The sequence below is a fragment of the Gadus morhua genome, chromosome 11 (assembly GCF_902167405.1).
Source record: "Gadus morhua chromosome 11, gadMor3.0, whole genome shotgun sequence".
Lineage (NCBI taxonomy): Eukaryota > Metazoa > Chordata > Actinopteri > Gadiformes > Gadidae > Gadus > Gadus morhua.
In genome coordinates, this window is record NC_044058.1 from 22,047,588 (window position 1) to 22,074,937 (window position 27,350).

At 45.7% G+C, this 27,350-nt stretch overlaps 1 protein-coding gene across 3 annotated transcripts in view; it reads left to right on the top strand.

Annotated features, from left to right (window-relative positions):
* Positions 1-832: 832 nt before the first annotated feature.
* Positions 833-27,350, top strand: part of LOC115553252 (collagen alpha-6(VI) chain) — a 39,498-nt gene continuing 12,980 nt past the window's right edge. For 2 of the 3 annotated variants that reach the window (XM_030369359.1, XM_030369360.1), the window contains exons 1-19: positions 833-921; positions 11,665-11,773; positions 12,958-13,566; positions 15,487-16,098; positions 16,376-16,945; positions 17,135-17,755; positions 17,927-18,487; positions 18,657-19,208; positions 19,513-20,088; positions 20,554-21,135; positions 21,458-21,807; positions 21,921-21,999; positions 22,472-22,617; positions 22,940-23,032; positions 25,511-25,564; positions 26,085-26,156; positions 26,399-26,425; positions 27,108-27,152; positions 27,243-27,296. In XM_030369359.1, coding sequence (XP_030225219.1) covers positions 11,692-11,773; positions 12,958-13,566; positions 15,487-16,098; positions 16,376-16,945; positions 17,135-17,755; positions 17,927-18,487; positions 18,657-19,208; positions 19,513-20,088; positions 20,554-21,135; positions 21,458-21,807; positions 21,921-21,999; positions 22,472-22,617; positions 22,940-23,032; positions 25,511-25,564; positions 26,085-26,156; positions 26,399-26,425; positions 27,108-27,152; positions 27,243-27,296 — 5,685 coding nt within the window. In that variant the 5' untranslated portion in view covers positions 833-921; positions 11,665-11,691. The remainder of the gene's footprint in view (positions 922-11,664; positions 11,774-12,957; positions 13,567-15,486; positions 16,099-16,375; positions 16,946-17,134; positions 17,756-17,926; positions 18,488-18,656; positions 19,209-19,512; positions 20,089-20,553; positions 21,136-21,457; positions 21,808-21,920; positions 22,000-22,471; positions 22,618-22,939; positions 23,033-25,510; positions 25,565-26,084; positions 26,157-26,398; positions 26,426-27,107; positions 27,153-27,242; positions 27,297-27,350) is intronic. The other variant, XM_030369361.1, reaches the window with a different exon arrangement.

The following is a 27,350-nucleotide window of genomic DNA, read 5'->3' on the forward strand; positions in this document are numbered from 1 at the left end:
TCGGTACTAAAAAATAATTGGCAAACAAAGAACAACTTTCCATCCCAGACTTTTCAAAGGGACATTACCCCATTGGGGCCCTGGGTACCCAGTAAACTTTTCCCGACACTACAAAGCCCCTGGCCTGCACGCACACGCACACGCGTAATTTGTCAAACAAAGCTATAAACGAAGACCCTGACCAGAGCGTAATCTATTAATTAGATAAACATTCTGTGACACAAAAGTTCTAATAGATCAATGGCGAAAAATAAAGATTAGGCTATTTATTTTAATATTTTTTTCATAAACAACGTTTCAGAGACTAATTTCAAGGCCTATAGCCTTGAAATGAAGCAAGAGCTTTTTCCAGAAAGGCATGTTTCTGTACGAATGTCATCTGTAAATCATGTCATCTCTTCCTGGATGGCTGCTTCTCTGATGTGCATGTTCGTCGACCTCCTCTCTAGACAGGTCGAACCCCATTCCTCCTTGTCTTCAGCTGGTAGAGCCAAGCTCGATGCTGCCCCTGATTTATTGCTCAGCTACGAATAAGCATCGATTATCAATAATGGACATGGTTGGATTTTGGCGGAACTTATTAAAACAAAAACAAAAAAAACAATATACACTTGAAAGAACCCCTCTCCGACCTCAACCCGCACACCCTTAACGCACGTCGTGGTCCGAGGAAAACTCTTCCAACTCTGCGCGCATCCCCCCATATCGACCGCGGCTGACTTTGAATGCGCTAACGGGCGGAGGTGCACTGCTTTGGAAGAATTTGACGCTATTCCGGTCAGTACAACCTACCCATCCAAAAGAGTCGGTGCCGTTGGGGGGGGGGCGTGGCTCGGACCTCATACTGCGGACTTCCCTTACATGGACAGACACGGCACTCCGGGCTCAGCGCGCAACGAGGACGCACACACCCACCAAGCCGTAAGTGGACCAAATGAGCTGATGATTTGTATCTATGAAATTAATGCATGAGATCAAACTTTAACGAAATGCATGAGTGATCGAGCTTTTTTTCACCACAAAACCTGCGCTTTTAGTTTTTTATAGGCTTTGGGATTATAAGTGAAAACTGCCAGATGCAAACGATTGATAATGATATACATTTTTAATGGTTTAACCGTCCCGTGATATTGAACGGTAGATAATTTGGAAGAAATAACTTTGTAGGATATACCTACACTCATTTATCTAAAGAGACAGCAACATCATCAAATATGATGAACAACATTACTGTGTTGGCTAAATGTTAACACCAATCAAATCAGAATTTTCTGAAATTGTTTTTTTTTACCTTAATAATTAATCCGTATTCTCCAAAATCGCGGGAGTCACTGCAGTAAAAAAACAGTTTGTGAGGTGTTGATTGATTTGCTGGCCGTTATGCGATGATCTTTGTTGCACCGCGAGATTAGTAGTTGATTGTTGCAATTTTTTGGTAAAAGTCTATTCAACATTTAAAATGGATTTGAATACAAGCAATTGGAGGGCTTTGGACATTTTACAAACGAAAAGTCAGTCGATAGATGATTAGATTGGTCAAAGGCTGATGGTTTGATCTGCCGTTTCTTGCGCCCCACGGCTGTGAGATCCCTCCTGCATCTGTTTCCTCTTTAGGGCATGCTGTGGTTAGACTCAATTTCGCTTAATCAGTGTTGGGAAAGACAGAACCAGCCCAGACAATTACTGTAAAACTAATTGCGATGGGTTCTTGGCAAGTCATTTCAACATAATGTATCAAGTCGTTGACAAAACTGTCCAGAGCCAACACTAAATTGACTCTGGTGCTTAATACTCTCTCTCTCTCTCTCTCTCTCTCTCTCTCTCTCTCTCTCTCTCTCTCTCTCTCTCTCTCTCTCTCTCTCTCTCTCTCTCTCTCTCTCTCTCTCTCTCTCACACACACACACACACACACACACATAGTTAGGCTACTCTAACAAAGTGTAATATTTTATATTTGAACATTCAGCATTTCGTCTCTACAGCTGTCAAATGTCTATCTTGCCAGATTCTATAATTTCATCATTTCACAAGGTGGACTAATAGTTAAATCAACTTGCCATGCACCTCTCTCGGGGACCGTACCAACTCGTAGTCTATCTGTAGTCTACCGAATTGTGGTTAATTAAGGTCCCTCTATCATGACTTCACGCAGTGAGCATGAGAACGATTCCGCCCACACTGGACCGGCTGGGCAGCCTGTGGAACCCAAACGCCCACAATCTTTGTAGAGCAGATGTTTAGTCTATAAAGATTACCCATGTAATGGAAGGAGCAAAAACATGCAGTCATTGACATCCATGCACTGCACATACCCCTGTCACAAGCATAATAGCAGCTAAAACAATCCATGCTAATACCACATTAGCCACTAAAACAATGAATGTTCTATGTTTCTGGAATATTCGGCTAAAACAATACCATTTGCTGGGATTTTAGCTGATTATAATTTTCTTTTTCTTTTATTTTTTTTACTAGCATGTTAACTGACAACACAATCCCTGATACTGCTCCCTGTTAATGCATGCTAGCTGCAAAAATATAAGCTCAGTTTTAACAATATTTAAAAGGAAAGTTGTAGATTTTTTACATACATTTAATAAATCATTGTGTTGACCATGGCATGATTTTCTTCCATCTTTGGGTTCAGCTTTTCAAAGGGGACACCATGTGCCGTTGGTTGTGCTCTGGAGGTTCAGATGTGTAGTTTTAGTGTTTGGCAGTATTCCAGCTATGCCTCCAATTCCAGGCAGATATTTTGTGCTGAGAAAATGTACTATTATGGTCTAGAAACAGTTATATGAACCATATGTACTACAGGACAATACAATTGATCATGAAAGCATTGTACAATGTGGTTTCCATATGTGGCTACGACGTGCATTATGGGTAGAGGTTGGTACTAACAATGGTTGTCTGATAAAAGTTCAAGTTTGAATTTTATAGTCTATTGTTTCCTCCTTAGTATCATCACCAAGTTGATAACTATTTGGAAAGGGGCGTTCTCTTTGGATGATTTCTGAGCCATTTTTTCTTTCTTTTTTTCAAAACAGCTTGAACAGCTGAATCCAGAGACTTTAAAAATCACACAATTCTCATTATTCACGATGGGAGTTGCCGTGTTGTTTGCTTGCTATGACCACACAGATCCGGTCGGCAAATTGTCTTTAAAGTCCTGCCAACAAGAAAATGCTGAAAAAAATTACTTACTTACATTTTGAAACAGTTAGTGGGTATTTAGGGTCTGGAACTAGAAAAATAATACCCTGGGTCTTCACTTGCTCACAAGTCTATTTTATTAATATAGGCTCTAAAGGGACTATGGGTAGGGTTTTACATGTTGTCATTTAATATGAAAAAATATACGTTCAGCGACTTTCTCTGTTGCGGAGAACAGTCAGTTGGCTGGTTTATATTTCACTTTAACCAGGATGGTTTTCTTGGGCAAAAGGAAGGCAGGGACATCTTAAAGCAGGGGCCTCCATCTCAACTTACCTGGGGGCCGCCGGAGGTAGAGTCTGGGTCAGGCTGGGCCGCATCAAGTATTCCACAGAAAAAAGGAGCACAACTGACCCAATCAAAGTTAATGATCGGGCTATAATTAGATCACGTGATATGTAATCGCTGACAACACTGGACATTTCATAGTGGTTGGTGGAAACCGGGACATTTTAGCGTCCTTTGGGACTGTCCCGGCAAAACCGGCACATCTGGTCACCCTATCACAAGTGATAAAAAAGTGTGGCATAAATGTGCGTTTGACAATAACACTAAACTTTGATGTCAAGTAGAGGGCCACAAAATATCATCCCGCTGGCCTCAATTGGCCTCCGGGCCGCGAGTTTGAGACCCCTGTCTTAAAATGTTCTTTAAAGTGCCCTAGTTGAAATGTATAGCAACCCTGTAACCCTATAGTAACCTTTGTATAACCCTAGTTTGTATTATCCTCTAAATTAAAGAGATCGAGCAGGCTGAAGTTCCCTCACAGCCAAAGGAGTCATGAGAATGAATTTCTGATTCTTACAGAGTACCTTTAACCAGTAACTGTCTCAAATGGCTTCACAGGCCAAATTATACAACACCCCCTTAACCCTACGCTTTTTAAAGGACATGAAAACCTTCAGAAGGAGCACAAAAAACCACACCTTCCCGTCATGGAAAGGGTGGTCAAAGATGTGGAATGGGCTTTCATACAACAGTAGCATAAAACACACTATTTATGAAAGCTAAGTAAGACTTAAGTTACTATAAAATATTTGAAAAGTAAATTTACCAATCAACAGTGAAGTTTTCCACATTAAAACATCATCATCATCAACATCATGCATCATGCTGTTGCTGTTGAGGTCTGGTTTAAAAAAACCTTGAGAGACATGTGAGTAGGAGAAAGCCATTACAGAAATTAAATACAGATGGACTGGTTAAAAGAGAAACATATAAATGCATAGGCCTGGTTCATTCATCTCTTTAAAATACCTCAGAACAGCGAAGCTGTTTTTGCATCGCGTTAAGAGGTGTATCACGTATCATGTATACAATCCTGGTTTTGTTTGGACTGTCATTAGTGTTATTTGTTATTCTGTTCATCAGCATTTGACCCTTGCTGTTGCTTACCAGGTACAGGGCTCCATCTGTCAGGTCCTGCAGTCAGAGAAGGTATCAACTTTAGATTCTACAATGCAAACCCCAGTGGCTGATGGATTTGAATAGCAGAAAACCAACCGTTTTTTCTGTGGGAGAGCACTGGTGTCACTGGTCTCCAGAGGGATGTACTCCCAGCTCGCTCTGCTCATAATAATGAGAACATGGGCAAGTTCATCCAATAACTTGTTTGGATGAAATTCCAAACATGAAGCTTTCCCTGAGGTTTACTCAAATAAGCCTTACTCTCTACAATGATTAGATAATTCATAATTTGATTATTCATTGAGCAGCACTTCAACACTAGTGCTCTGATTAACGATGCTTAAGTGCTTTAAGGATTTGTCATGACTCTTGTAACAAAATTGAACCTGTATCAATTCTTTCAGACTCAGCGATAGATTCAAATGAACCGTGTGAGCAATACAAGCTCAGGCTGTAATCAATCAAGGTGTATTATTTAGACTTTTTTTACTGAGTGCTATATGCACGTGTTGGGTTTCACAACCAAAGCAGCAAGTAAAGGGGGTATGCATGTGTTGGCCAGTTGAACGGGCCCCTCCCTCGTTCCTATACATCTAAATACCAGATCTGTGTTTAGATTATCCAACGCATAAACAACCGCCTTTCAAACAGGACTTATCACCAAGAGGGGATTATAAACACCAGGGAGATCCGCAGAGTTTGTGTTCTGTGAGGACGTGAGATGGCGTCCAACAAAGGCCGAGGCCAGGTTCAAATGGGGGTTTGGGTCTTGGAGGTGGGTTGGGGAAATAAGTGTGCTTGACAAGCGGAGGTTACACCAACCAGCTGGGGATTCAGAGGGTGTTTGGGTTTTCGTTAAAGTGTCAGCACGTGTATTTGTGTTGATGGACAGGGGCGGAGTGACCTTGAACAGGTCGTGGGTTGATTAGCTGCAGAAGGGACTGGAGCAGTCATGGAGAGGTGGAGGACAATCGTCGTTGTATCTCATGCATACTGTTTAGCCTCAAGCCATGACGAGGATCCCACTTGTTTATTTAAATGGATCCTGTGAAATGTTAAGGATTCAACGAAATGCATATCACCTGAGCTTATTGATAAGTTTTCCGATCGGCTCATATGAGTGTCAGGAGAACACATGGTTCTCCTCCAATTTAAATCAAATGGCCTTGATTGTTGTCATGTGAGCGACATTTGACCCATATGGTGGATGTTATCTCAAATCAAAACACAGCACAGTAACAATACAGGGAGGGCAGACATTTCTAAACATGGGTGGCCCCAGTGGAAACCAAACCCCTAACCCTGAAATGAGTGTATATACCATATTCAACCAATTAACATTGTAGCCTGAGGGTGCCATTTCTAGAATGTATAAGACCAAGTTGAACGGACGTGTTGGAAAATGTTTACCTTATTTTACCCAACACTTGTGTTTCTCCCTTTAAACGTGTTTTTTTTTTACGATGGTACTTTGCTTGCCACATGGGATCAATCCCCTTGCAAAGCTGCCAGCCTAGGGGCCCCTTTCTTCTAAGGGTTTTCTTTGTTTCCTTCAAGGATTTTTCCTTTTTTTTGCCCCGTTTTGGTCTTTCCTGATAAGGTTGAGTTGGGTGGTGTTTGGTGGTGTTATTGTACTGTACAGGTCAAATCTGGGCCTGTGAACTCTGGAATAAAATACGGTTTGCTTTGGCCCGAATGAATGGACTTGTCAACCTACCTCAAGCTACCTATCCCAGTATCCTTTTCCATTTCTCCCAGTAAGCTTTTCACGTCTCCCAGTTTATTCCAATAAACTGGCTGCCATTAAGTCCTGCAATTAAGAATGGCATGCTCCATAGAGGGTGAATCTATGCCCTCGAATAGGTCACACGCCTACCAGAGTTCCCATTGTTTCTCAAAGATGTGCCGTCAAGATGTGGGGCTCGAAATCTCTCAACCCATCCGGGTCAACATTATTTGCCTTGTTGATGAGACTGGGTGGCCCAGAGCCAAGGTCTGCCCCCTAACAGTTCTCGCTTCCTAAAGAGACTGCATGGCTGATGGTTGAGGAGGTCGATTCTTGAGGAGGGAGAGCCTGAGGAGTTAGAGCCTTGTTGAGGTAGAGTCTTGATGAGGTAGAGTCTTGTGGAGGGAGAGCCTTGAGGAGGTAGAGCCTAGAGGAGATGGAGCCTTGAGGGGCTTGAGTCTTGAAGAGGTACAGCCTGAGGAATATGTATCTCCGCAGATGGATTACCATCCAAGCCGGCCATCTCTGTACGTCCAACTTCATTTCAGATCTGAAAGAGGCCAGACTCCCAACGACTGGGGCCCACTCCTACTTTCAAATCAAGCTCTCTTTATCCGTCTCTCAGAAACGGGAAACTAACGTGCAATAGTCCATCTTAGAGCAACACTCATTCCTAGGCCTCACGTTGATTACATTCAGATGGATACAATTAGAGCGAGCCCCCCGGCCCTTTAGGTCAGGGGACTCAGCTTTGTGACTGGTGAACATACACAGACCTGCTTCCAAGCTAGAGACCTATCACACACATTTAAACACACACACACACACACACACACACACACACACACACACACACACACACACACACACACACACACACACACGTGCGTGTGTGCATGTACACGGCTGTGCTTGTTGGCGTTCACATACGGTAAAGCTGTGCACCCCAGCGCTGGATCCCGTCATTGTTTCAAGAGCAATGTTTACGGGGTTTGGCGCTGAGAAGAAAAAATGGTTGGGGGGTCCAAACCCTTTACATGTCCCTGTGGAGACCGGTTGTACACAACTGGTTTCCACGGAGTTGGTGCAGGTATTGCTCATCCTGTTTTATGAAATTTCATATCTTCATGTCATTTATAATAATATTCTGCATTTCAGCAAATTCAGAGACAGAGAGACAGAGAGAGAGAGACAGAGAGAAACAGAGAGAGAGAGAGAGAGAGAGAGAGAGAGAGAGAGAGAGAGAGAGAGGAGGTAAGCTGGATATAACAGGGTGGAAGGAAAGTACAGCTCTCAAAGCACTAACATGCACAAACAATTTTTACTCACACAGATAGAGAGAGAGGGATGGCACATCACTTCTTTAAATTCCTTTGTGCTGGTTAGACCCGTCTGGAGCATCCAGATCACAGGAAATTGCATAATTTAAGGTAAACGTAGACAGATGGGCACTAGCTCTGGTGAGCAATTTCACTTCCTGTTCTGGGGACACTTACAGTCCAAAATCAATAGACATTTGGATGTTAAGGCTGCAGAGGTGTTTCTGGAAGTAAGGATAGTAATATAATATTTAATTCCTTTGTTTGCTGGCACACATTAAGTTCAAAATGGAGGGTAGGGTCTGTCTCTCACTCTGTCTGTCTGTCCATAATTACTTCTATATCCATGGCGTTTTTTATTTGCATAAGCCTTGAGCTAATAGTAAAGACTACTAATGTGCGCTATAGTGGTAGTACTTGAGAGCAGGACTACTATCTGATGGGCGACAGTGCTTACTTTCCCTTTTTAGCGTCCATATACCCTGCTGGCCAAACTCCCTTTAACTGTTGTTATGAAAATGCCTGTCACAGCACCCCATAACTCATCCATGTTCTCCACGGTCCAGAACTCTGACAGGAGAATAGAGAGTCTTGATAAAGTAAAGGCATTGTCTGATTTTAGAATGCCAAGAAGAATATATTTTTTTAATCAAAATGGATGGTGCAACACATAGTGAACTAATCTGTCCTTGTTAAAGTTGTTTACTATAATTTGAGGGCAAGATAAAATGTATGAGGGGTGTCATTCAGGATTGGACTCAAAACAGATGATGCCATGTTTACTGACTATTGGTTACAGACAAAAAATTGGAATGTTAAACCTTGCCATCTTGCACTGGGTGATTTCGATTTTCATGTTGCCCTTAACATTTTCAAAGCACAGTTTTCTATAATAGCGACTCAAATCATGATCAAGTTGTAGAAGAAGAGAGCCACTAACAGTAGCTGGCTTGCTTGTGTAGCGTAGCATACATGCCATCGTTAATCCCTCTCTCTCTCTCTGTAACATTTGTTAATGTCTGGACCGGATCCTAGCACTGCGTATGATATAAACAGCCTCCGAACTATCCAGTCGTATTAGCCAGTAGATTTACGTGACCAAAAACAGCTGGTGTTGAACTGTATGTGGAGTCTCATATTTATGCTACGCATGTGGCTGCGGATGTTCAATGTTCAACTGGTGTGCATAGGCTGTTTACAAAGTTCACAAAGTTAAGTGGGAGTGCATCAGGTTTTACCTTAGCTGCTGTGTAGTAGCAGGCCAGCTACTTTTTCTAGCTTTATCAGTTAATGTTACAATTCAAATAACTTTTGTGGACTTCATGGAAACTCTTCTGCATATATCACAGTTATTAAACCTCAACGGTTTTTACTGTTGGCATTGCATGGTATCATAGCAACCATCTCTATACATAGAATGTGTTTGTAGCAATCTTAGGTTTAGATTAAAAAGTTTGATCTTAAATATAATAATACAGCTTGTTTTAATTGCTGTTTGGGATCGTTGGTGTGTCAGGGCCCCAGGAAGGTTTGGAAACACTACTCTATGCTATACTCACCGTTCAGAAACTCATGGTAACGTCAGGTCACAAAATAAACATGTATACCAAGCCAAAAGACATATGCTGATCATTGCGTGCTGATTTAAAATAAGTCTAAATATAAACCCTGTACAAATCCAAACAAAATTGAGGTACCTCCAAAGGTTTAAAACACAATTTTTAAGGAACCACCTTAGCCATGTCTCTACTGCTCTCTGCTACTGTGCTCTACATCATGTAAAAGTCTACTCCGATCTTCTCAACTCTTACTACTTCAACCCTGCTATACTCTACTCGATACTGCCGTACATTTGATCCTGCTCTACTATGCTCTATACTCCAATTTACGTTGCTCTATTATAAACCTTATAACCCTACTGTACTTTAGTCGGCACCACTCTACTATATAACATGTGTGGACTTTGGAAGAAGAGCTGTTTCTCTCTGAGCCTCGACGACCAACCTCCACATACTGTTACTCCTAGCTGCTTGAGAAGGTCATTATGAATTTGGGTTTGTGGTCGTAGGTCGCATTCCTAGGAGAAACCTGATCCTACTTCCTGAATAATTAATTGAATCCCACCCTCTCCACTTCAAAAGGTCGCCAGAGAACATTGTAGTTGTCACGGCCACATTGTTCCCATTAAACGCACACCCACACACAACACATCAAACACACATCAGGCAGTCACACATGGAAGCATGAACAGACACACGCAATTATTCACAAAAACATCCACACGTCCCCACAACAAACTAACATGCACAAACACACACACACACACACACACACACACACACACACACACACACACACACACACACACACACACACACACACACACACACACACACACACACACTGATCTAATAAACAAACACTCGCTTACAGATATAAATGCAAAATACTATACATTCACTTATACAAGCATGTATACACAAACAAAGTTCCATGGGTTCGCACAGAGCTCACACACACCAACACACCAATTCCTGATGAAGATGTGTTGGGGTTGTGGGTCTGTCTTCAGAAGTCGTAGCAGAGAGAGATGATTTAGTGGGTCTGGTGCTTGCCTGCTCCCTGTGGTATTCATGTCATTCAGAGAGGAAGATGAGTTATACAATAAATTAGAAAGGAGTTTATCACTTCCACATCTCCATCCAAAGCTTGATTAGGTAATATAACTTTAGTATGATGAGGACATAAGTGTTTTGTGCATGTTTGCGCTCGGATGTGCTGGTGTGTGTTTGTCGGTTTTAGTTCTAATAGTGTGTGTATGTGTGCATATTGTATTCATGTGTGTGCGTGTGTTTGTGCACGTTTGCGTGAGTATTTCCAATGCACTTCATAAACATCATACACCTTGCACAACCTTACGCTCCACCATCCCATAATTTCAAGTGTACACTCTTTGGGGACGTGCAATGCATGAACAATACCTAGTCATAAGAATAATTGTAGAACAGACTCTCTAGTCATATTGGATGCAGCAGGAATGGTGATACATTTCCTGTGCCCATGTTTCTCCATATGTCTCAATATCTCTCTCTCTCTCTTTCTCTCTTTCTCTCTCTCTATCCATATATTTCTCGCTGTTTCTGTCTCTCTCTCCACCTTTCTTTCCATCTCTCTCTCTGTCGTTCTCTCTGTCTCTCTCTCTTTCAATCACTCTCTCCCTCTCTTTCTCTCGGTCTCTCTCTCTCTATCCATATATTTCTCTGTTTCTGTCTCTCTCTCTATCTCCTCTTTCCATCTCTCTCTCTTTCTGTATCTCTCTGTCTGTCTGTCTGTCTCTCTCTCTCTCTCTCTCTCTCTCTCTCTCTCTCTCTCTCTCTCTCTCTCTCTCTCTCTCTCTCTCTCTTTGTCTCTCTCTGTATCCATCTCTCTCTCTCTCTCTCTCTCTCTCTCTCTCTCTCTCTCTCTCTCTCTCTCTCTCTCTCTCTCTCTCTCTCTCTCTCTCTCTCTCTCTCTCTCTCTCTCTCTCTCTCTCTCTCTCTCTCTCTCTCTCTCTCTCTCTCTCTCTCTCTCTCTCTCTCTTTCTCTTTGTCTCTCTCTGTATCCATCTCTCTCTTTGTCTCTCTCTCTCTCTTTTCATCTCTCTCTCTCGCTCTCTCTTTCCATCTCTCTCTGTCTCTCTCTCTCTCACTCTGTCTCTCTCTCTTTTCATCTCTCTCTCTCTCTCTCTCTCTCTCTCTCTCTCTCTCTCTCTCTCTCTCTCTCTCTCTCTCTCTCTCTCTCTCTCTCTCTCTCTTTCTCTCTCTCTCTCTCTCCCTCTCTCTCTCTCTCTCTCTCTCTCTCTCTCTCTCTCTCTCTCTCTCTCTCTCTCTCTCTCTCTCTCTCTCTCTCTCTCTCTCTCTCTCTCTCTCTCTCTCTCACTCTCTCTCTCTCTCTTTCTCTCTGTCTCTCTCTCTATCCATATATTTCTCTTTCTCTCTCTTTCCATCTCTCTCTCAGGAAAGTTCTTGAGAGGAACGTGCGAACATGGCGGAGAGACGGGTCTTCCTCCTCGTCCTCATCATCACGGCCGCCGTGTATTTCCATGGCAACGCCGCCCAGCGAACAGGTGGGTGCGATTAGCCCGTGATGACCTCACCTCCTGCATGGCAGAATGAACCATCAACCGGCGTTAGATCTTTCCTCACTTCACATCTGTTCCTCTCCTTGCCTCGATCTCTCCCTCCGAAAGACATAAAACACACAGACGCACATTTACACACACACACACACACACACACACACACACACACACACACACACACACACACACACACACACACACACACACACACACACACACACACACACACAGAAACGCAAGCATAACTTGGTACCCATGTTTTCTTTCAAAGGCATCAATGTCATGCCACTGAGCACAAAGTTTTATTTCTTTATCCACACACATACATGTAAGCACATTCATCTGATTCAAGAGCCAATGGTCCCTGGTATAAGCGTTGTAGCGTGGCTTAAGAACCGTCACTTCTATAAAATACATTTTTTATTAATAAACTAAGGTCTTAAGTTTGTTTCTGTGACGCAAGCAAAATCTCTCAGCCCTGCAAAGAAGTATAGTGTTCTTCGAAGCGCTTAACTGAAAGACAGATATGGTTGCTAGGCGTAATCTTGATATTGTTGATTTTGATATCCAGTCTATAAAAAACATATTGCTGAAATAAAATATCATCAACCGTAAATCCAATCGCACGAGTATGTCGCAAGACCTAAGCAAGACTTAAATGTCAATGCTTAGGGTGCGACGCCAAATACAGGGCTCGCCTTTAGTGGTTTGCATGGTGAGCTGTCAGCAGATCCTCCAGATTTATAGCAGCATTTGGAAAACCTCCTACCGCCCAGCTAGCGATATCTCTTCAACACACTTCCCAGTTGAGCATCATGTCAGCCCAGCACTGCTTCCTAAAGTCCTACACACACTGTTGCACGGTTCACGGCACGCTACCCTGACACCCCCACCCCTATCGATGGGAACTGCATTTGTCACTGTCACCCACCCACATTCCCTCCTCACCACTCTCCTCCTCCTTCAAAAAAAACAACGGTTTGCAACCCTAAGACACGTCACATTCCACGAATGTCCCCTCATCACAACAAGCCCTGTGCAAGCCCACCACTCCACTCTCATGGCTGATCACTCGGAGCATCCGCCTCTTCACCCTGAGGTCAACACCTCCTGACGCGCCTGCAACACCTTGACAAAAAAGTGACCAAAGGTCTCCCTCCTGATCTTAGTCTGCACTCAAGAGGCAGTGGCCGACATCGTGTTCATGGTGGACGGCTCCAGCAGCATTGGCAACAAGAACTTTGCGCAGGTGCGGCAGTTCCTGAAGACCGTGGTGCAGGGCTTCGACGTGGGCCCCAACCACGTGCGCATCGGCCTGGTGCAGTACAGTAACGTCCCGCACACTGAGTTTCACCTGAAGACCTTCCAGGACAAGCAGGGCGTCCTGGAGTACATCAGCGGCCTGTTGTTCCGCGGCGGAGGGACCAACACCGGCCGCGGCCTGGGGTTCCTGCTGGCCGAGCACTTCACCGCGGCCGCCGGCAGTCGCGCGGAGAGCAACGTACCGCAGGTCGCCGTCGTGATCACGGACGGCATGTCCCAGGACGACGTGTTGCAGCAGGCCACGGCGCTGAAGAAAAGGGGCGTTATCTTGTATGCCGTGGGGATCAAGGACGCTGATGAGGAACAGCTGCGGGAGATTGCAAGCGCGCCACACCTCCAGCACGTGTTCAGTGTGTCAGACTTCGGCGCCCTGCAGGGCATCTCGCTGAGTGTGGCGCAGACGCTGTGCACTAGCGTGGAGGAGGCACGTGGACAGCTCTCCCTTGTGTTGCAAGGTAACGCCGCCCTTTGTCTCCAGTCAGACGCACAACCGTTTTTTAAGGCCGGGATGTCGACACAGGCTTGACGAATGAGAATAAGGTATTGTGAACGGTTGAAAGGGTCAACTCAAAATCAGCTCAGAGTCTAGCCCATGATACCAATATGTTAGTTAACCTTTAGGTTTGAAGTTCCTGAAGGGTATTGCAGAGTAAATGATGTTGGCCAAGGAACGAACTCCATACACCCGTTGGGATTTAAGAATTAACCTTGAAGAGGGATCTCTGCTAGGTATAGAGGGCTGCTTCGAACCGACTATAACCTCTACGGTATCTCATGTCACTTGAATGCATCTGGTATTCATCAAGAGGTTGAGTTATGTGACCCATGATGCTACACGTGATGTACGTCCTCTGGGTTTACAACGAGGTCATCATTTACACTGGAACATATACAACACATGCACACACATCTCTGCACACCATAATATTTGTCCATGGGCTGACGGCTAACAATAACCAGCCACCCAAGATGCCTTGTGTGTAATTTCCCTACAGAAGGGTTGTTATCAGGCTAGAGCCCTGAATTAACAAGCCCTGGATGTGTTTTATGAACGGATCTGAGATAACTTTAGGGTCAACAAAACTAGCAAAGTCGTATCTAGCTCTGTGCGATTAGTTCAACAGCAGCGAAATCAAGACAACTGATATTCAGTTGCTTTGTGCCTCATAAAGCTACCTTGTTCTTAGTTACTTTAATTCTCATGCAATAACTCATTATCAACTAATAATTTAAATAAACATATATTTGTGTATATTTACTGTGACTATTATACAGTTACTTTGACACCAGTACCTCCGATTTTCATATTAAATTGTTTCTCATAGTTAATATAATTCTCAGTTACTATAGCTTTCATGTAGTAACTTTCATTCTCATATATTGAGTTTCATTCTGAGTTCCTTTCATTATGATTGATTTTGATAATCATACTGTATTTTGATTCCCATACATTCGCTTTGATTCTCTGTTTCTTTAATCCTCAATTACTCTGGCTCGCTATTTTCTTGTAACTTTGATGCTAATACAGTCGGTGTACACATGCACCAGCATGAACACAAACACACACACACACACATCACACACATGCAGGCATTCCGATCCAGACACACACACACACACACACACACACACACACACACACACAAACACACACACACACACACACACACACACACACACACACACACACACACACACACACACACACACACACACACACACACACACACACACACACACACACACACACACACAAACACACAAGCACAAGCATGCAATCATTCACACAAATTAGTTTGATAGATGATCGATAACCAAACTTAGCAAAACAAATGATATCTATACATATATGTAATGATTCTATTTGCAATAATACTCCTTCTTTCGACGTCGTCATTCCGTTTTACTCGATTTGTTTCTTCTCCAGCTTTGGTGCAAAAGTATTCCGACACCTTTAATTCTCAGTTACTTTTAATACAGTCTGTGGTTGAGATATTGTCTTGGCTCTCTGTTGAGGTTGGTTTTGGGAGGATCAACAGGGAAGCCCACACATAAAGGTTGCCAGCCAACTCATTTGTACACGCGAAGGTCGCAGTTAAACCTCCTGACCCTCATGTTCTTCATGTTTTATCAGCTTTTTGATTAACTCCACACCTGCAAGGGATTCAATGAACTCCCTCTAACAGGCATCTGGTTTTCACCTCACGGATAGATTTATTTTATCATTAAAACATTTTCAATTTCACTTTGCAGCTTCGTAATCCAGTAATAAACCGAAAGACATTATGTGTAGATTTATTTAAGTACACACAGGTGTGTGTTTTGCTGGGAAAGAAATGGAAAGGCTTACATAACTGATTCCTTTCCCGTCTCAGACACTTACTCCACCCCAGCATGCGCTCGGACATCACTGGCCGACATCGTGTTCCTGTTGGACGGCTCCTCCAGCATCAGCCCGGAGAGCTTCAAGGAGATGCTCCTCTTCCTCCAGAATTTCATCCAGAACCTCGATGTGGGCGCGGCCAAGGTGCGTGTGGGCGTGGCGCAGTACAGCGACCAGCCCTACAAGGAGTTCCTGCTGAAGGACCACATGGACGAGGCCTCGCTGCTGGACCAGGTGAGCAAGATCCCGCACCGGCAGGGAGGCACCTTCACGGGCCAGGCCATCACCTTCCTCCAGGAGACCTTCTTCACCCCAGAGGGGGGCAGTCGCGCTGCGGAGGGTAAGGGTGTGCCCCAGATCGCCGTGGTGATCACAGACGGGGACTCGTCGGACGACGTGCTGGAGCCCGCGCGGCAGCTGCGACAGAAGGGGGTGATCGTGTTCGCCATCGGTGTCGGCGGTTCCAATGCGGCAGAGCTGCAAGGCATCGCCAACCGACCGCACGAGCGTTTCCTGTTCAGCATCAACAGCTACCAGGCCCTCCAGCAGCTGACCGACAGGCTGCTGCAGATCCTCTGTGTGTCGGTCGAGGACAAACACACTGGTATGGTGGAATCTCTGCCACATACACCAGCATGAACACAAACACACACACACACACACACACACACACACATGCAGGCATTCAGATCCAGACACACACACACAAACACATACGCACAAGTATGCAATCATTCACACAAATTTGTTTGAAACATAATCGATAACCAAACGTAGCAAAATGAGTGATATATATACGTATATGTGTAATGATTCTATTTTCAATACTACTACTTCTTTCGACTACTTCTTCCGTTTTACTCAATTTGTTTCTTCTCCAGCCTTGGTGCAAAAGTTTTCCGACATCTACTTCCTGGTGGACAGCGGCCTGAGCACGACCGACTTCCAGCTGATCAAGGCAATGCTGACGCGCCTGGTCAACCAGCTCAACGTGGGAGATATGGCCCATCGCATCGGCCTGGCCCAGTACGGCCGGGACACCAAGGTTGAATTCCTAGCCAACCAGCACATTACCAGAGAGGAGTTGATGGCCAACGTCCGGCGTTTTCGTGCGCGTCGTCTCCAGGCCAACGAGCAGCGCAACCTGGGTGGCGCACTGACCTACGCCGCCAATAAATTCTTCAGCACCAGGGCAGGAAGCCGCGAGGACTTGGGCTTCCGGCAGTTCTTGGTGGTCGTGTCCGGGGCCAACTCCAGCGACAGCGTCTACCAACCATCCCGCCTGTTGAAGTCCGAGGGGGTGACGGTGATGGGCATTGGCCTCGGCTCCGGCATGACGCAACAGATGAAGACAGTGGCCACTGCCCCATACGTTTACCAGTCTGCCAACATCGTGCCCGTGCTGAAGGCGGCGTTTGATGCTGAGGAAGAGCGTGCCGAAGTAATTGAAGGTGAGGATGATGATTATCAATCATCATGGTCAATGGTCAATAAGTGACTTGAGGTCAATTGTGTCAATGTGATGTTGGATGTTTGAGTTAATTCCATCCGTTTTTGTGAATCAGTTAATTATGAAATTATGAAATTCAAAATTATGAAATGATTTAACATAGTCTTAACCCCCTCATTTATTTTCACAGATTGTTTAGCGGCAAGAGTAGCTGATGTCGTCTTCATTGTGGATGAGTCGGGAAGTATCGGTGGTACCAACTTTCAGTTGATGCGCACTTTCCTGCAGAAAATGGTGGAACGCCTTGACGTCCAGCCAAACAGAATACGGGTTGGCATAGTCATGTACAATGACAATCCTAAGGGCCGGGTCTTCCTCGACACCTTTAATGACAAGAATGAGATCCTCCAGTTCATCAAGATTTTGCCCTACCATGGAGGAGGCACCAAAACAGGCCTAGCGCTGAATTTTACTCGCCAGGAAGTCTTTGTGAAAGATCGGGGAAGCCGGAGAAGCCAAGGCGTCCAGCAGGTTGCAGTGGTGATCACTGATGGAGAATCTCAGGATGAGGTGGAAAAGGAGGCGGCAGACCTGCGTCGTGATGGGGTCACGGTCTACGCCATCGGAATCAAAGATGCAAACAAGACCCAGCTGGTGCAGATGGCATCCCACCCTGCGAAAAAGCATATGTTCATTGTCGATAGTTTCACCAAACTGAAGACCTTGTTGAAGACCCTGGAGAAAATCGTGTGCAGCAACATCCTCCATCAGTCGTTTACAATCAACACAAGAAGAACTTTTATCAAAGAAGGTTTGGGCCTGCTTTTTTCCAGTTTAAAAGTTATCGTTGACGTTTCAGTTCTTGAATATCTATAATGCTGGATATGGATTTCAGGACCAACTGAGAACTCGCTACACTATTGCAATGGTATTAGTCCAAAAATATATCAATTCTAAAACATTCTTTGTTTTATTTCTCCAGGATGTATGCAAACAGACGAAGCCGACATATTCTTTTTGATCGACCAATCAGGAAGTATTTGGCCCAACGACTTCACAGACATGAAGAAATTCATAACTGAGTTCCTTCACACCTTCCGCATTGGCCCAGACCACGTCCGCATTGGTCTTGTTAAATATGCAGACTCGCCCACCTTAGAGTTTGACCTGACCACGTACACTGACAGCAAAACCCTGGAGAAGGCAGTGTTAGACATCCGACAGGTCGGCGGCGGTACCGAGACTGGACGTGGCTTGAGATTTATGGAGGACCTGTTTGAGAGAGCCGTGAAAACTCGTGGGCACAAAGTCCCCGAGTACCTAATCGTCATCACGGACGGGAAGTCAACTGACGAGGTCAAAGTTCCTGCCGGAAAACTGAGAGCCCATGGCGTCATCATCTATGCAATCGGAGTGAAGAGTGCAGAAGAGGAAGAGCTGAATGAGATCTCTGGAAGCCCGAAGAAGACCTTCTTAGTGAATAATTTTGATGCCCTGAAGCCAATCAAGGATGACATTATCACTGACATGTGTTCACTAGATGGTAAGGACATTTCTCTCCATGTACTTAGAAACAGCCAGTGGACTATTATTCCAACATTTGTTGAATTTGTAAAGGTTCAATGTTGTGGATTGATCCAGTTATAATTTAGGTTCTCCGTCATTGGTATTCTTGAAAAAAGCAAGGTTTTAAATGTGTTTCTTGTCCACAGCCTGCAGGGACATTCCAGGGGATCTCCTCTTCTTGATCGACAGCTCTGGAAGCATCCGATCAGACGAATACCAAAAGATGAAGGACTTCATGAAAGCCATGGTTGGCAAGTCTCAGGTTGGACAGGAAATGGTGCATGTGGGAGTCATGCAGTTCAGCACCATCCAGAAGCTGGAGTTCCAGCTCAATAACTTCTACGACAAAGGAGACATGTGGAAAAATATTGACGACATGCAGCAGCTGGGCGGAGGCACGCACACGGGCCAGGCCCTGAACGAAGTCTCCCTGTACTTTGACCTTGCCAGCGGGGGTCGTCCGGGGATAAGACAGAACCTGATTGTGATCACTGATGGCGAGTCCCAGGATCAGGTGAAGGGGCCGGCTGAGGTGTTGAGGCAAAAGGGTGTGACCATCTTCTCCATCGGTGTGGTCAACGCCAACACCACACAGCTTCTGGAGATCAGTGGCTCCGAGGAATTTGTGTTCACTAAGAGGGACTTTGATGCCCTGAAGGACTTGGAGAGCGAGCTGGCTCTGCGTCTCTGTGAGAGAGGTGAGACAACGCTAGGGTTGATGCTGTATATAGTGGTAGGAATTACACTTGCATATTATAATCCAGTAGATATGCAAATTTCCCTCAGAGAAACCATTTACAATTATAAAAATTCAAGTAAACAGTTTAATGATTTATCACTGAATAAAATTTTGGTGAGTTTCAAATGTTTTTCATTTGTACTAAAGCGGTAAAGCAGAAAGTCAATATCTTCATGAACGTACAATATCCCCCAAAGTCCTTCGACCAAATCCGATATGATAATTCAATGAACAATGAGGAATTCTTCTGTCTCTTCCTTCAGAGTGCAAGAAGACGGAGGTGGCAGACATTATCTTCTTGGTTGATGGCTCCACCAGCATCACCGACCAAAAGTTCAAGAACATGCAGAAGTTCATGGAGTCCATCGTAAACGAGACCTCCGTCGGCGTGAATATGACGCGTTTTGGCGTCATCCTTTACTCCAGCGAAGCCAAATCCAATTTCACCCTCAAAGAGTATTCCTCCAAGAGACAGGTGTTGAAGGCCATCCAGGCGCTCGAGTCCCCGAATGGAGACACCTACACAGGCAAGGCCTTGGCCTACACACTGCAGTACTTTGAAGAGAAGTATGGCGGCCGCCGGGCCTCCAAGGTGCCCCAGATCCTGATGGTGATCACAGATGGTGACGCCACCGACCCAAACAACCTGAAGGCTCCATCCGTGGCGCTGCGTGAGAAGGGCATCAGCATTTACAGCATCGGAGTGGAGGGTGCCAACAAGGCTGAGCTGGAGATCGTGGCTGGGGAACCCTCCAGGGTCTTCTTTGTGGACAACTTTGAGGCCCTGGACACCCTTTACAAAAACATCTCCCATATCCTCTGCAGCGACACCATTCCTGGTAACTGTCTGTCAGTCTGTCTGTCTGTCTGTCTGTCTGTCTGTCTGTCTGTCTGTCTGTCTGTCTGTCCGTCCATCCGCCTGTCCGTCCGTCCGTCTGTCTGTCTGTCTGTCTGTCTGTCTGTCTGTCTGTCTGTCTGTCTGTCTGTCTGTCTGTCTGTCTGTCTGTCTGTCTGTCTGTTTGTCTGTCACTAAATGATTGAGGGTAATATAGTCAAGGGGTTGTACTGTAGAGTACAGAATATAATACTGCAATGTAGAGTACACTATAGTATATTATTGATTAGTGTCATTTTTATTGTTAGTATATTGTGGAGAATTGTATAGTATAGTGATGAAAGTAGAGTATAGGGTGTAGTATAATGCACGAAAGAGTAAAGCATACACTATAGTAGAATATAGAGAGTATACAGAGTACAGGGTAGGGCATCGACCTAGACCCTTAAGTTCCTCCATGTGTTCCCAGTGTGTAAGAAAGAGAAAGCGGACCTCGTTTTGCTGGTCGACACATCGGAGAGCATCACCGACGCTGACTACAGCACCATGAAGACCTTCATGACCAACCTCGTTGGCAGCTTCAAGATCAGCCAGGACCTGGTGCGTGTGGGTGTGGCGCAGTTCAGCAGCCAACCGAAGAAGGAGTTCTACCTGAACCAGTTCAACACGGAGGAGGAGGTGACCAAGAACATCCTGGACATGGTGCAGCAGAAGGAAGGAACCATGATCGGACGCGCTCTGGACTTCATCAAGAGTTACTTCAAGACGTCCGCCGGGAGCCGCATCAAGAGCAGCGTCTCCCAGAACCTGGTGTTGTTGACGGACGGCGAATCCAACGACAACGTGGTGCAGGCGGCTGAGGTGCTCCGGGAGATGGGCATCGAGATCTTTGTCATCGGCATCGGCGCCGTCAACAAGCTGGAGCTGAAGAAGATCACAGCCAACTCAGACCGCATTTTCACCGTCCAGGACTTCGGCTCACTGGCCAAGATCAAGCAGAAGGTGGTGGAAACCATCTGCGAGCCCGGTATCCAAAATCATACATCACCTGGTGAGAATACATTCATGCCTTTCAAGTCTGTTCTTCTGTCTTTCTCGCTGTTTGGTATCTGTTGGTTCGCGATAGAAATGAAAAGAACTTAAATCGTCTGTTTCCGGGAACTGTTCCATTGAGAGATTTGGATTCACCTATACCCATCTCTCTCTGTCCCACTCTCCCTTCCTCTCTCTCTTTCCCTCTTCCTCCTCCTCTCTCTCTCTCTCTCTCTCTCTCTCTCTCTCTCTCTCTCTCTCTCTCTCTCTCTCTCTCCCTCTTCCTCCTCCTCGTCCTCCCTCTCCCTCTCTCTCTCTCCCACCCCCTCTCTCTAACTCAGCCTGCAGTATCGATGTGGCCATTGGTTTTGACATGTCCCAGCGCTCCGGGTCCCAGCTGCTGGTCAGCGGGTTCCCCAAGCTCCGGGCGGCCCTGCCGGAGATCCTCCACTATGTGTCCACACTGAACAGCCTCTGCTGCGTCCAGAACACGCCCATCAAACCCAACATCGCCTTCAGGTTGGTCGGCGAAGACGGGCGTACCCTGGACGATTACAACTTTGAGCCGTTCAGCGAGGCGGTGGTGGACAAGGTCATGAACCTGCAGATGTCAGAGACCACCTTCTTCAACACGGCCCTGCTCACCTCCTTCCAGGAGAAGTTCAACACCCAGTCCAAAGCCGGCGCCAAGGTACTGCACAGCAGAAGCGAGCGGTAACACTTGTCATGATTGGCCAATAGTTGTTTGTCTGTTGAATGTTTCCTTCTAAACTTGTTTTGGATGTTTGTGCGTGTGTGTGCCAGGTGCTCGTGGTCTTCACAGATGGTTTGGATGAAGATGTTATGAAGCTAGAGCATCAGTCTGAGCTGCTGCGTCTGTCTGGTGAGGCCAGGATGCACATGGGACTCTGTGTACTGCTGCAGACTACTGCAACCGCCAAACTCTACAAAAATATCTCTTGCGAGTTCATCTTTAAAACATAGAATTTGAATCAATTATACCTGACTTTATTCTCCCTTCTCTTTCCGGTTTGCATATTTGTCTTTCTCTCTGTGTTCCTCCCTCTCCCTCTTTACATATATCTGTATCTTGCGCTCTCTCTCTCTCTCTCTCTCTCTCCCTGTCATTCCTGTCTGTCTCTCCCTGTCTGTCTGCTTCTCTCTCCCTGTCTGTCTGCCTCTCTCTCTCTGTATGTCTACCTCTTTCTCCCTGTCTGTCTCTCCCTGTCTGTCTGCCTCTCTCTCCCTGTCTGTCTCTCCCTGTCTGTCTGCCTCTCTCTCCCTGTCTGTCTCTCCCTGTCTGCCTGCCTCTCTCTCCCTGTCTTTCTGCCTCTCTCTCCCTGTCTGTCTCTCAGGGGTGAATGCCCTGCTGGCGGTGGCGCTGGACGGTGTGCGTGACTCCAGCCAGATCCAGATGGTGGAGTTCGGTCGAGGGTTCGGCTACAAGGTCCCCCTCAGCGTGGGCATGCAGAGCGTGGGCAGTACCTTGCTCAAACAGATTGTGAGTCCACCTTAAACTAAACTATACTAAACAGATCGTAAGTCCACCTCAATCTAAAGTGAACTAAACTATTCAGATCATAAGTCAACCTTAAACTGAACTAACCAATTCCTAAGTCCACCTTAAACTAAACTAAACAGCTCATGAGTCCATTTGAAACTAAACTCAACTAGTCCATCTTAAACGAAACTATACTAAACTAAAAGTATTCTTGTTCCACAACTGTACATTTCACATTCTCATTCCTCTCTCTCTCCCTCTCTCTCTCTCTCTCTCTCTCTCTCTCTCTCTCTCTCTCTCTCTCTCTCTCTCTCTTGTCCAGGACGCCGTGGCCGAGCGAGAGTGCTGTGGTGTCATGTGTAAATGTTCGGGACATGAAGGAAGCCGAGGCTCGCGAGGATCCTCAGCTGCAAAGGTGAAAGGTCACCGCCAGAGATCTGGAAGCACTGGACAGACTAAACTATTGACGTTTTAATGCTTCACACATTCTGACAGCATTACCCTTTAAATATACAACACAGACAGTGTCATTATTATGAGTATAAGACGTACACAGATCTCTGTATCAGAGCATTAAGGACCACCACCACCTCAGTAATCAGCTACTGATGTCATAGGGGAATGGCCTCTCGAGGTCATGAGGTCATAAGCTACTGATGTCATGGATGAGCTAAGATTGATGATGAGTCCAGAGGTTATGATGTCAAAGTTGTTGACGTTAATGGGGATGAGGTCAGAGGTGATGATGTGTTTAGGGGAAGATGTAATGAAGTTATGAGGTCAAAAGTGATGGTGTCATGGACGAGATGCAAAGTCACTGAGACTATACGATTATTATCGTCATCTTCCAACATGAAACCACTGACAGCTATCCCTCTTTGTTATCACAGCTTTCATATCTTTCCGTCGGAGCTAAGGCTAGGAAGTGACACTGCTGTGGGCACAAGGCTCTAGGAGTGGTGATGCTAGCTCCGGCCAACGTCGATCCCGGCTCTCCTCAGGGCCAGCAGGAATCAGTCCTCCTCCATCACACGCATCTCGCCCTCTAGCCATTCAGCTGCAGGCTTCTGTTTTACTTCCGGAGCGTTTGAGAGGTTATCTAAGGTTATCCCTAGGCTGCTGGGAGGACAGTACAGTGGAGGAACATCTGCCATGGTCTTAAAGGAGGAGGAGAGACCGGAGCCTCAGAAAGTGGGGGAGGGATGAGAGCTACGGGACACGAGCCCAGTAGAGGCAGGGGAGTAGAGTCCATAGTAGAGTCAGTGGGGGACACGGTAATTCAAGATTCCAACATTCAAGATGGTTTTATTGTCATATGCACAACAATTACAGAGCAGTCGCTGGCAATGAAATTCTTTAGTCTTGGGCTCCTCCAACAATGCAATATAAGAGAAGTTATAGGTATATGAGAAACACAAGTAGGAAAGCTGAGACTTAAATAATAAAAAATAAATGTAATAATAATAATAATAATAGTAATAATAATAAAAAGTAAGTGTATAAGAGGAACACAAGTAGGAGAGCAGGGACCTAAATGCTAAACTAAATAAATAAATGTAAAATGTAAACAGACGTGTTTATCCAGATGTCGGCTGGTATAGAGTGGCAAGTTCTAAAATGGCAAGTTATAAAGTGTCATAATGGTGAGCTAGGTAGCTTAGGAGTTCAGTAGTCTTATGGCCCGTGGGATGAAACTGTCCCTGAGTCTGGTGGTGCGAGACCGGATGGTAGCGTCTACCAGACGGAAGCAGCTGAAACAGTTTCTTACTGGGTTGATGAGGGTCTTTAATAATCCGGTTAGTCTTCTTCCTGCTGCGCTGAGTGTAGAGGTCCTCCAGAGAGTCCATAGTAGAGTCAAGGGGAAGGGCGCAGTAGAGAAGAGCCCATAGTAGAGTCAGGAGGGGGTGCAGTATAGTAGAGCCCATAGTAGAGTCAGGAGGGGGTGCAGTATAGTAGAGCCCATAGTAGAGTCAGGAGGGGGTGCAGTAGAGTAGAACCCATAGTAGAGTCAGGAGGGGGTGCAGTATAGTAGAGCCCATAGTAGAGTCAGGAGGGGGTGCAGTATAGTAGAGCCCATAGTAGAGTCAGGAGGGGGTGCAGTATAGTAGAGCCCATAGTAGAGTCAGGAGGGGGTGCAGTATAGTAGAGCCCATAGTAGAGTCAGGAGGGGGCGCAGTATAGTAGACCCCATAGTAGAGTCAGGAGGGGGTGCAGTATAGTAGAGCCCATAGTAGAGTCAGGAGGGGGTGCAGTATAGTAGAGCCCATAGTAGAGTCAGGAGGGGGTGCAGTATAGTAGAGCCCATAGTAGAGTCAGGAGGGGGTGCAGTATAGTAGAGCCCATAGTAGAGTCAGGAGGGGGCGCAGTATAGTAGACCCCATAGTAGAGTCAGGAGGGGGTGCAGTATAGTAGAGCCCATAGTAGAGTCAGGAGGGGGTGCAGTATAGTAGAGCCCATAGTAGAGTCAGGAGGGGGCGCAGTATAGTAGACCCCATAGTAGAGTCAGGAGGGGGTGCAGTATAGTAGAGCCCATAGTCACAATGCAATGTACATAAAAGCCTTCAAAAGAGAAACAACACATACATTGCATGCACATTTATGCAAACTCACTGTCCAACACTTTCCTGGGACCATATGGTTCTACAGCCGCTGGGGCGAGATGTGGACAGGGGGTGCTGGGGTGCCCCGGGTTCGGCCAGCCAATGGGGTTGTAGGATTAGTGGGAGGGGTGCCGGGCATTTCAGTTGAAGCGTGGCAAAAACACAAGACAAGATGGTAGATTAGAGCCAGTAGAGAAAATACCCTTTCATGAGAACAGTGGTACATGAAGTAACATCAATGACTGAAGGACATGACAATAAACAGCCTGTGTGTTTGTGTTGTCTGTTTTCAGGGGGGTCCCGGACCTAAAGGTCATCCAGGATTCCCAGGAGAGGAAGGGACTGCCGTATGTATTATGTTTCCTAATATAATTATTGGTTGACCATCAATAAAAATATTCTAATTCCTGCACACCTGTTGAGTCAAATAAAAGTGAAGAGCATACAATAACATGAGCATGCACACATTGCATGTACTTTATGACAGTCATAAACATACATAGCTCACAGCCTAGCATACTCTCAGAGCCTGTATCAGCCTTTTCTTCATATTCTGGTTTCCGTTGGTGTCGAATACAACACTATGCTCAACTGATTTTCTCTACTATTCAAAAAACAACATTTCCCATGAGCCTCAGCGGGATGCTTTGCTCAGCCTTAAAACTAACTTTCTTCTTCTGCCAAACTGAAGGAGTCTTGATAAGCAAAAGAAAAGGAAAACATTGCACGTCACAGCTGGGACATTGGAGTAGTCTTAATATTTATGTTGCAGTTGTTCTAGGCGGATGGAAGAACATTCTGGAGACTGTATTTCAGCTCTCTCTCTCTCTCTCTCTCTCTCTCTCTCTCTCTCTTTCTCTCCCGCAGGGCGACCGAGGCCATCCCGGACCCTCAGGGGCCCGAGGAATCCAGGGATGCCCAGGGACCAGAGGACAGAAGGTGAACACACAGCCCAGACGGACAGACAGACGGACCACAGCACCACTAATCCTGCTACTTTCACCATTACAGCTATACTACATCTAACCCCACCATTACTATTCATAGACAGACTCATAAAAGTACTTGTACTCATGATAGAAGTAGTAGACTTGAGTCGTGATCGTTTTGTGGACGTCTGAAAGACAGAGATGGTTGGCAAAGTGTGTGTTTCATCTAGTTCTGTGTTTTTTGATTGACAGGGCAATCGGGGTCACCGTGGCGACAAGGTGAGTGTCTGAACCTTCAGGAAATTCTTCGTCTTCCTTTCTTTAGTCCAGGAAGTGAAGTCAGGGATTGGCTATCACAGAGGAATGTTGGGACAGAACTCTGAGAGGAGGAGGTAAGGAGCTGAGAGGTGGAGGGAGGTGAGAGGAGGAGAAGGTGAGAGGAGGAAGAGGGGGTGAGAGAAGGGAGGTGAGAGGAGGAGGAGGAGGTGAGAGAAGGGAGGTCAAAGGAGGTGAGAGGAGGAAGTGTGATGAGGAGGTGAGAGGAGGAGGAGCTGAGAGGAGAAAGGAGCTGAGAGGAAGAGAATCTGAGAGGAGGAGGATGTGAGAGGAGGAGGAGCTGAGAGGAGAAAGGAGGTGAGAGGAAGAGTAGGTGAGAGGAGGATGTGAGAGGAAGCGTAGATAGTAGAAAGGATGTGAGAGGAAGAGGATGTGAGAGGGAACGGATGTGAGAGAATGAGGATGATAGAGGAGGAGGTGAGAGGAGGAGGAGGGGAGAGGAGGAGGAGGGGAGAGGAGGAGGAGGGAGATGGATCATTAAAAATTACGAGGTAAGAAGACGGGGAGAAATTAGGAGGTAAGATCAGAGGTGAGACTAGGACGAAAGGGAAAAGAGGAGGGGGGGGGGGGGTTGTGAGAGAATGAGGAGGTGAGAGGCTGTCTGATTCTATTTTGACTCCTTCAGGGTGAAGAGGGTGATTTTGGACTGGATGGAGTCGACGGAGAGCAGGTAACCAGCTAGCTTCATCTACACCATCTTACATGTAAAATACACCACCTGTCATGTCTAATGTGGTAACGTCTGTGTGTGCATCCTCAGGGTGAAGCAGGCTTGAAGGGAGCTTTAGGAGATAGAGGACGTCCAGGCAATGCGGTAAACTGCTCTTGCTTTTTATTAATATCAACCACTTATGTTTATCATGTCATG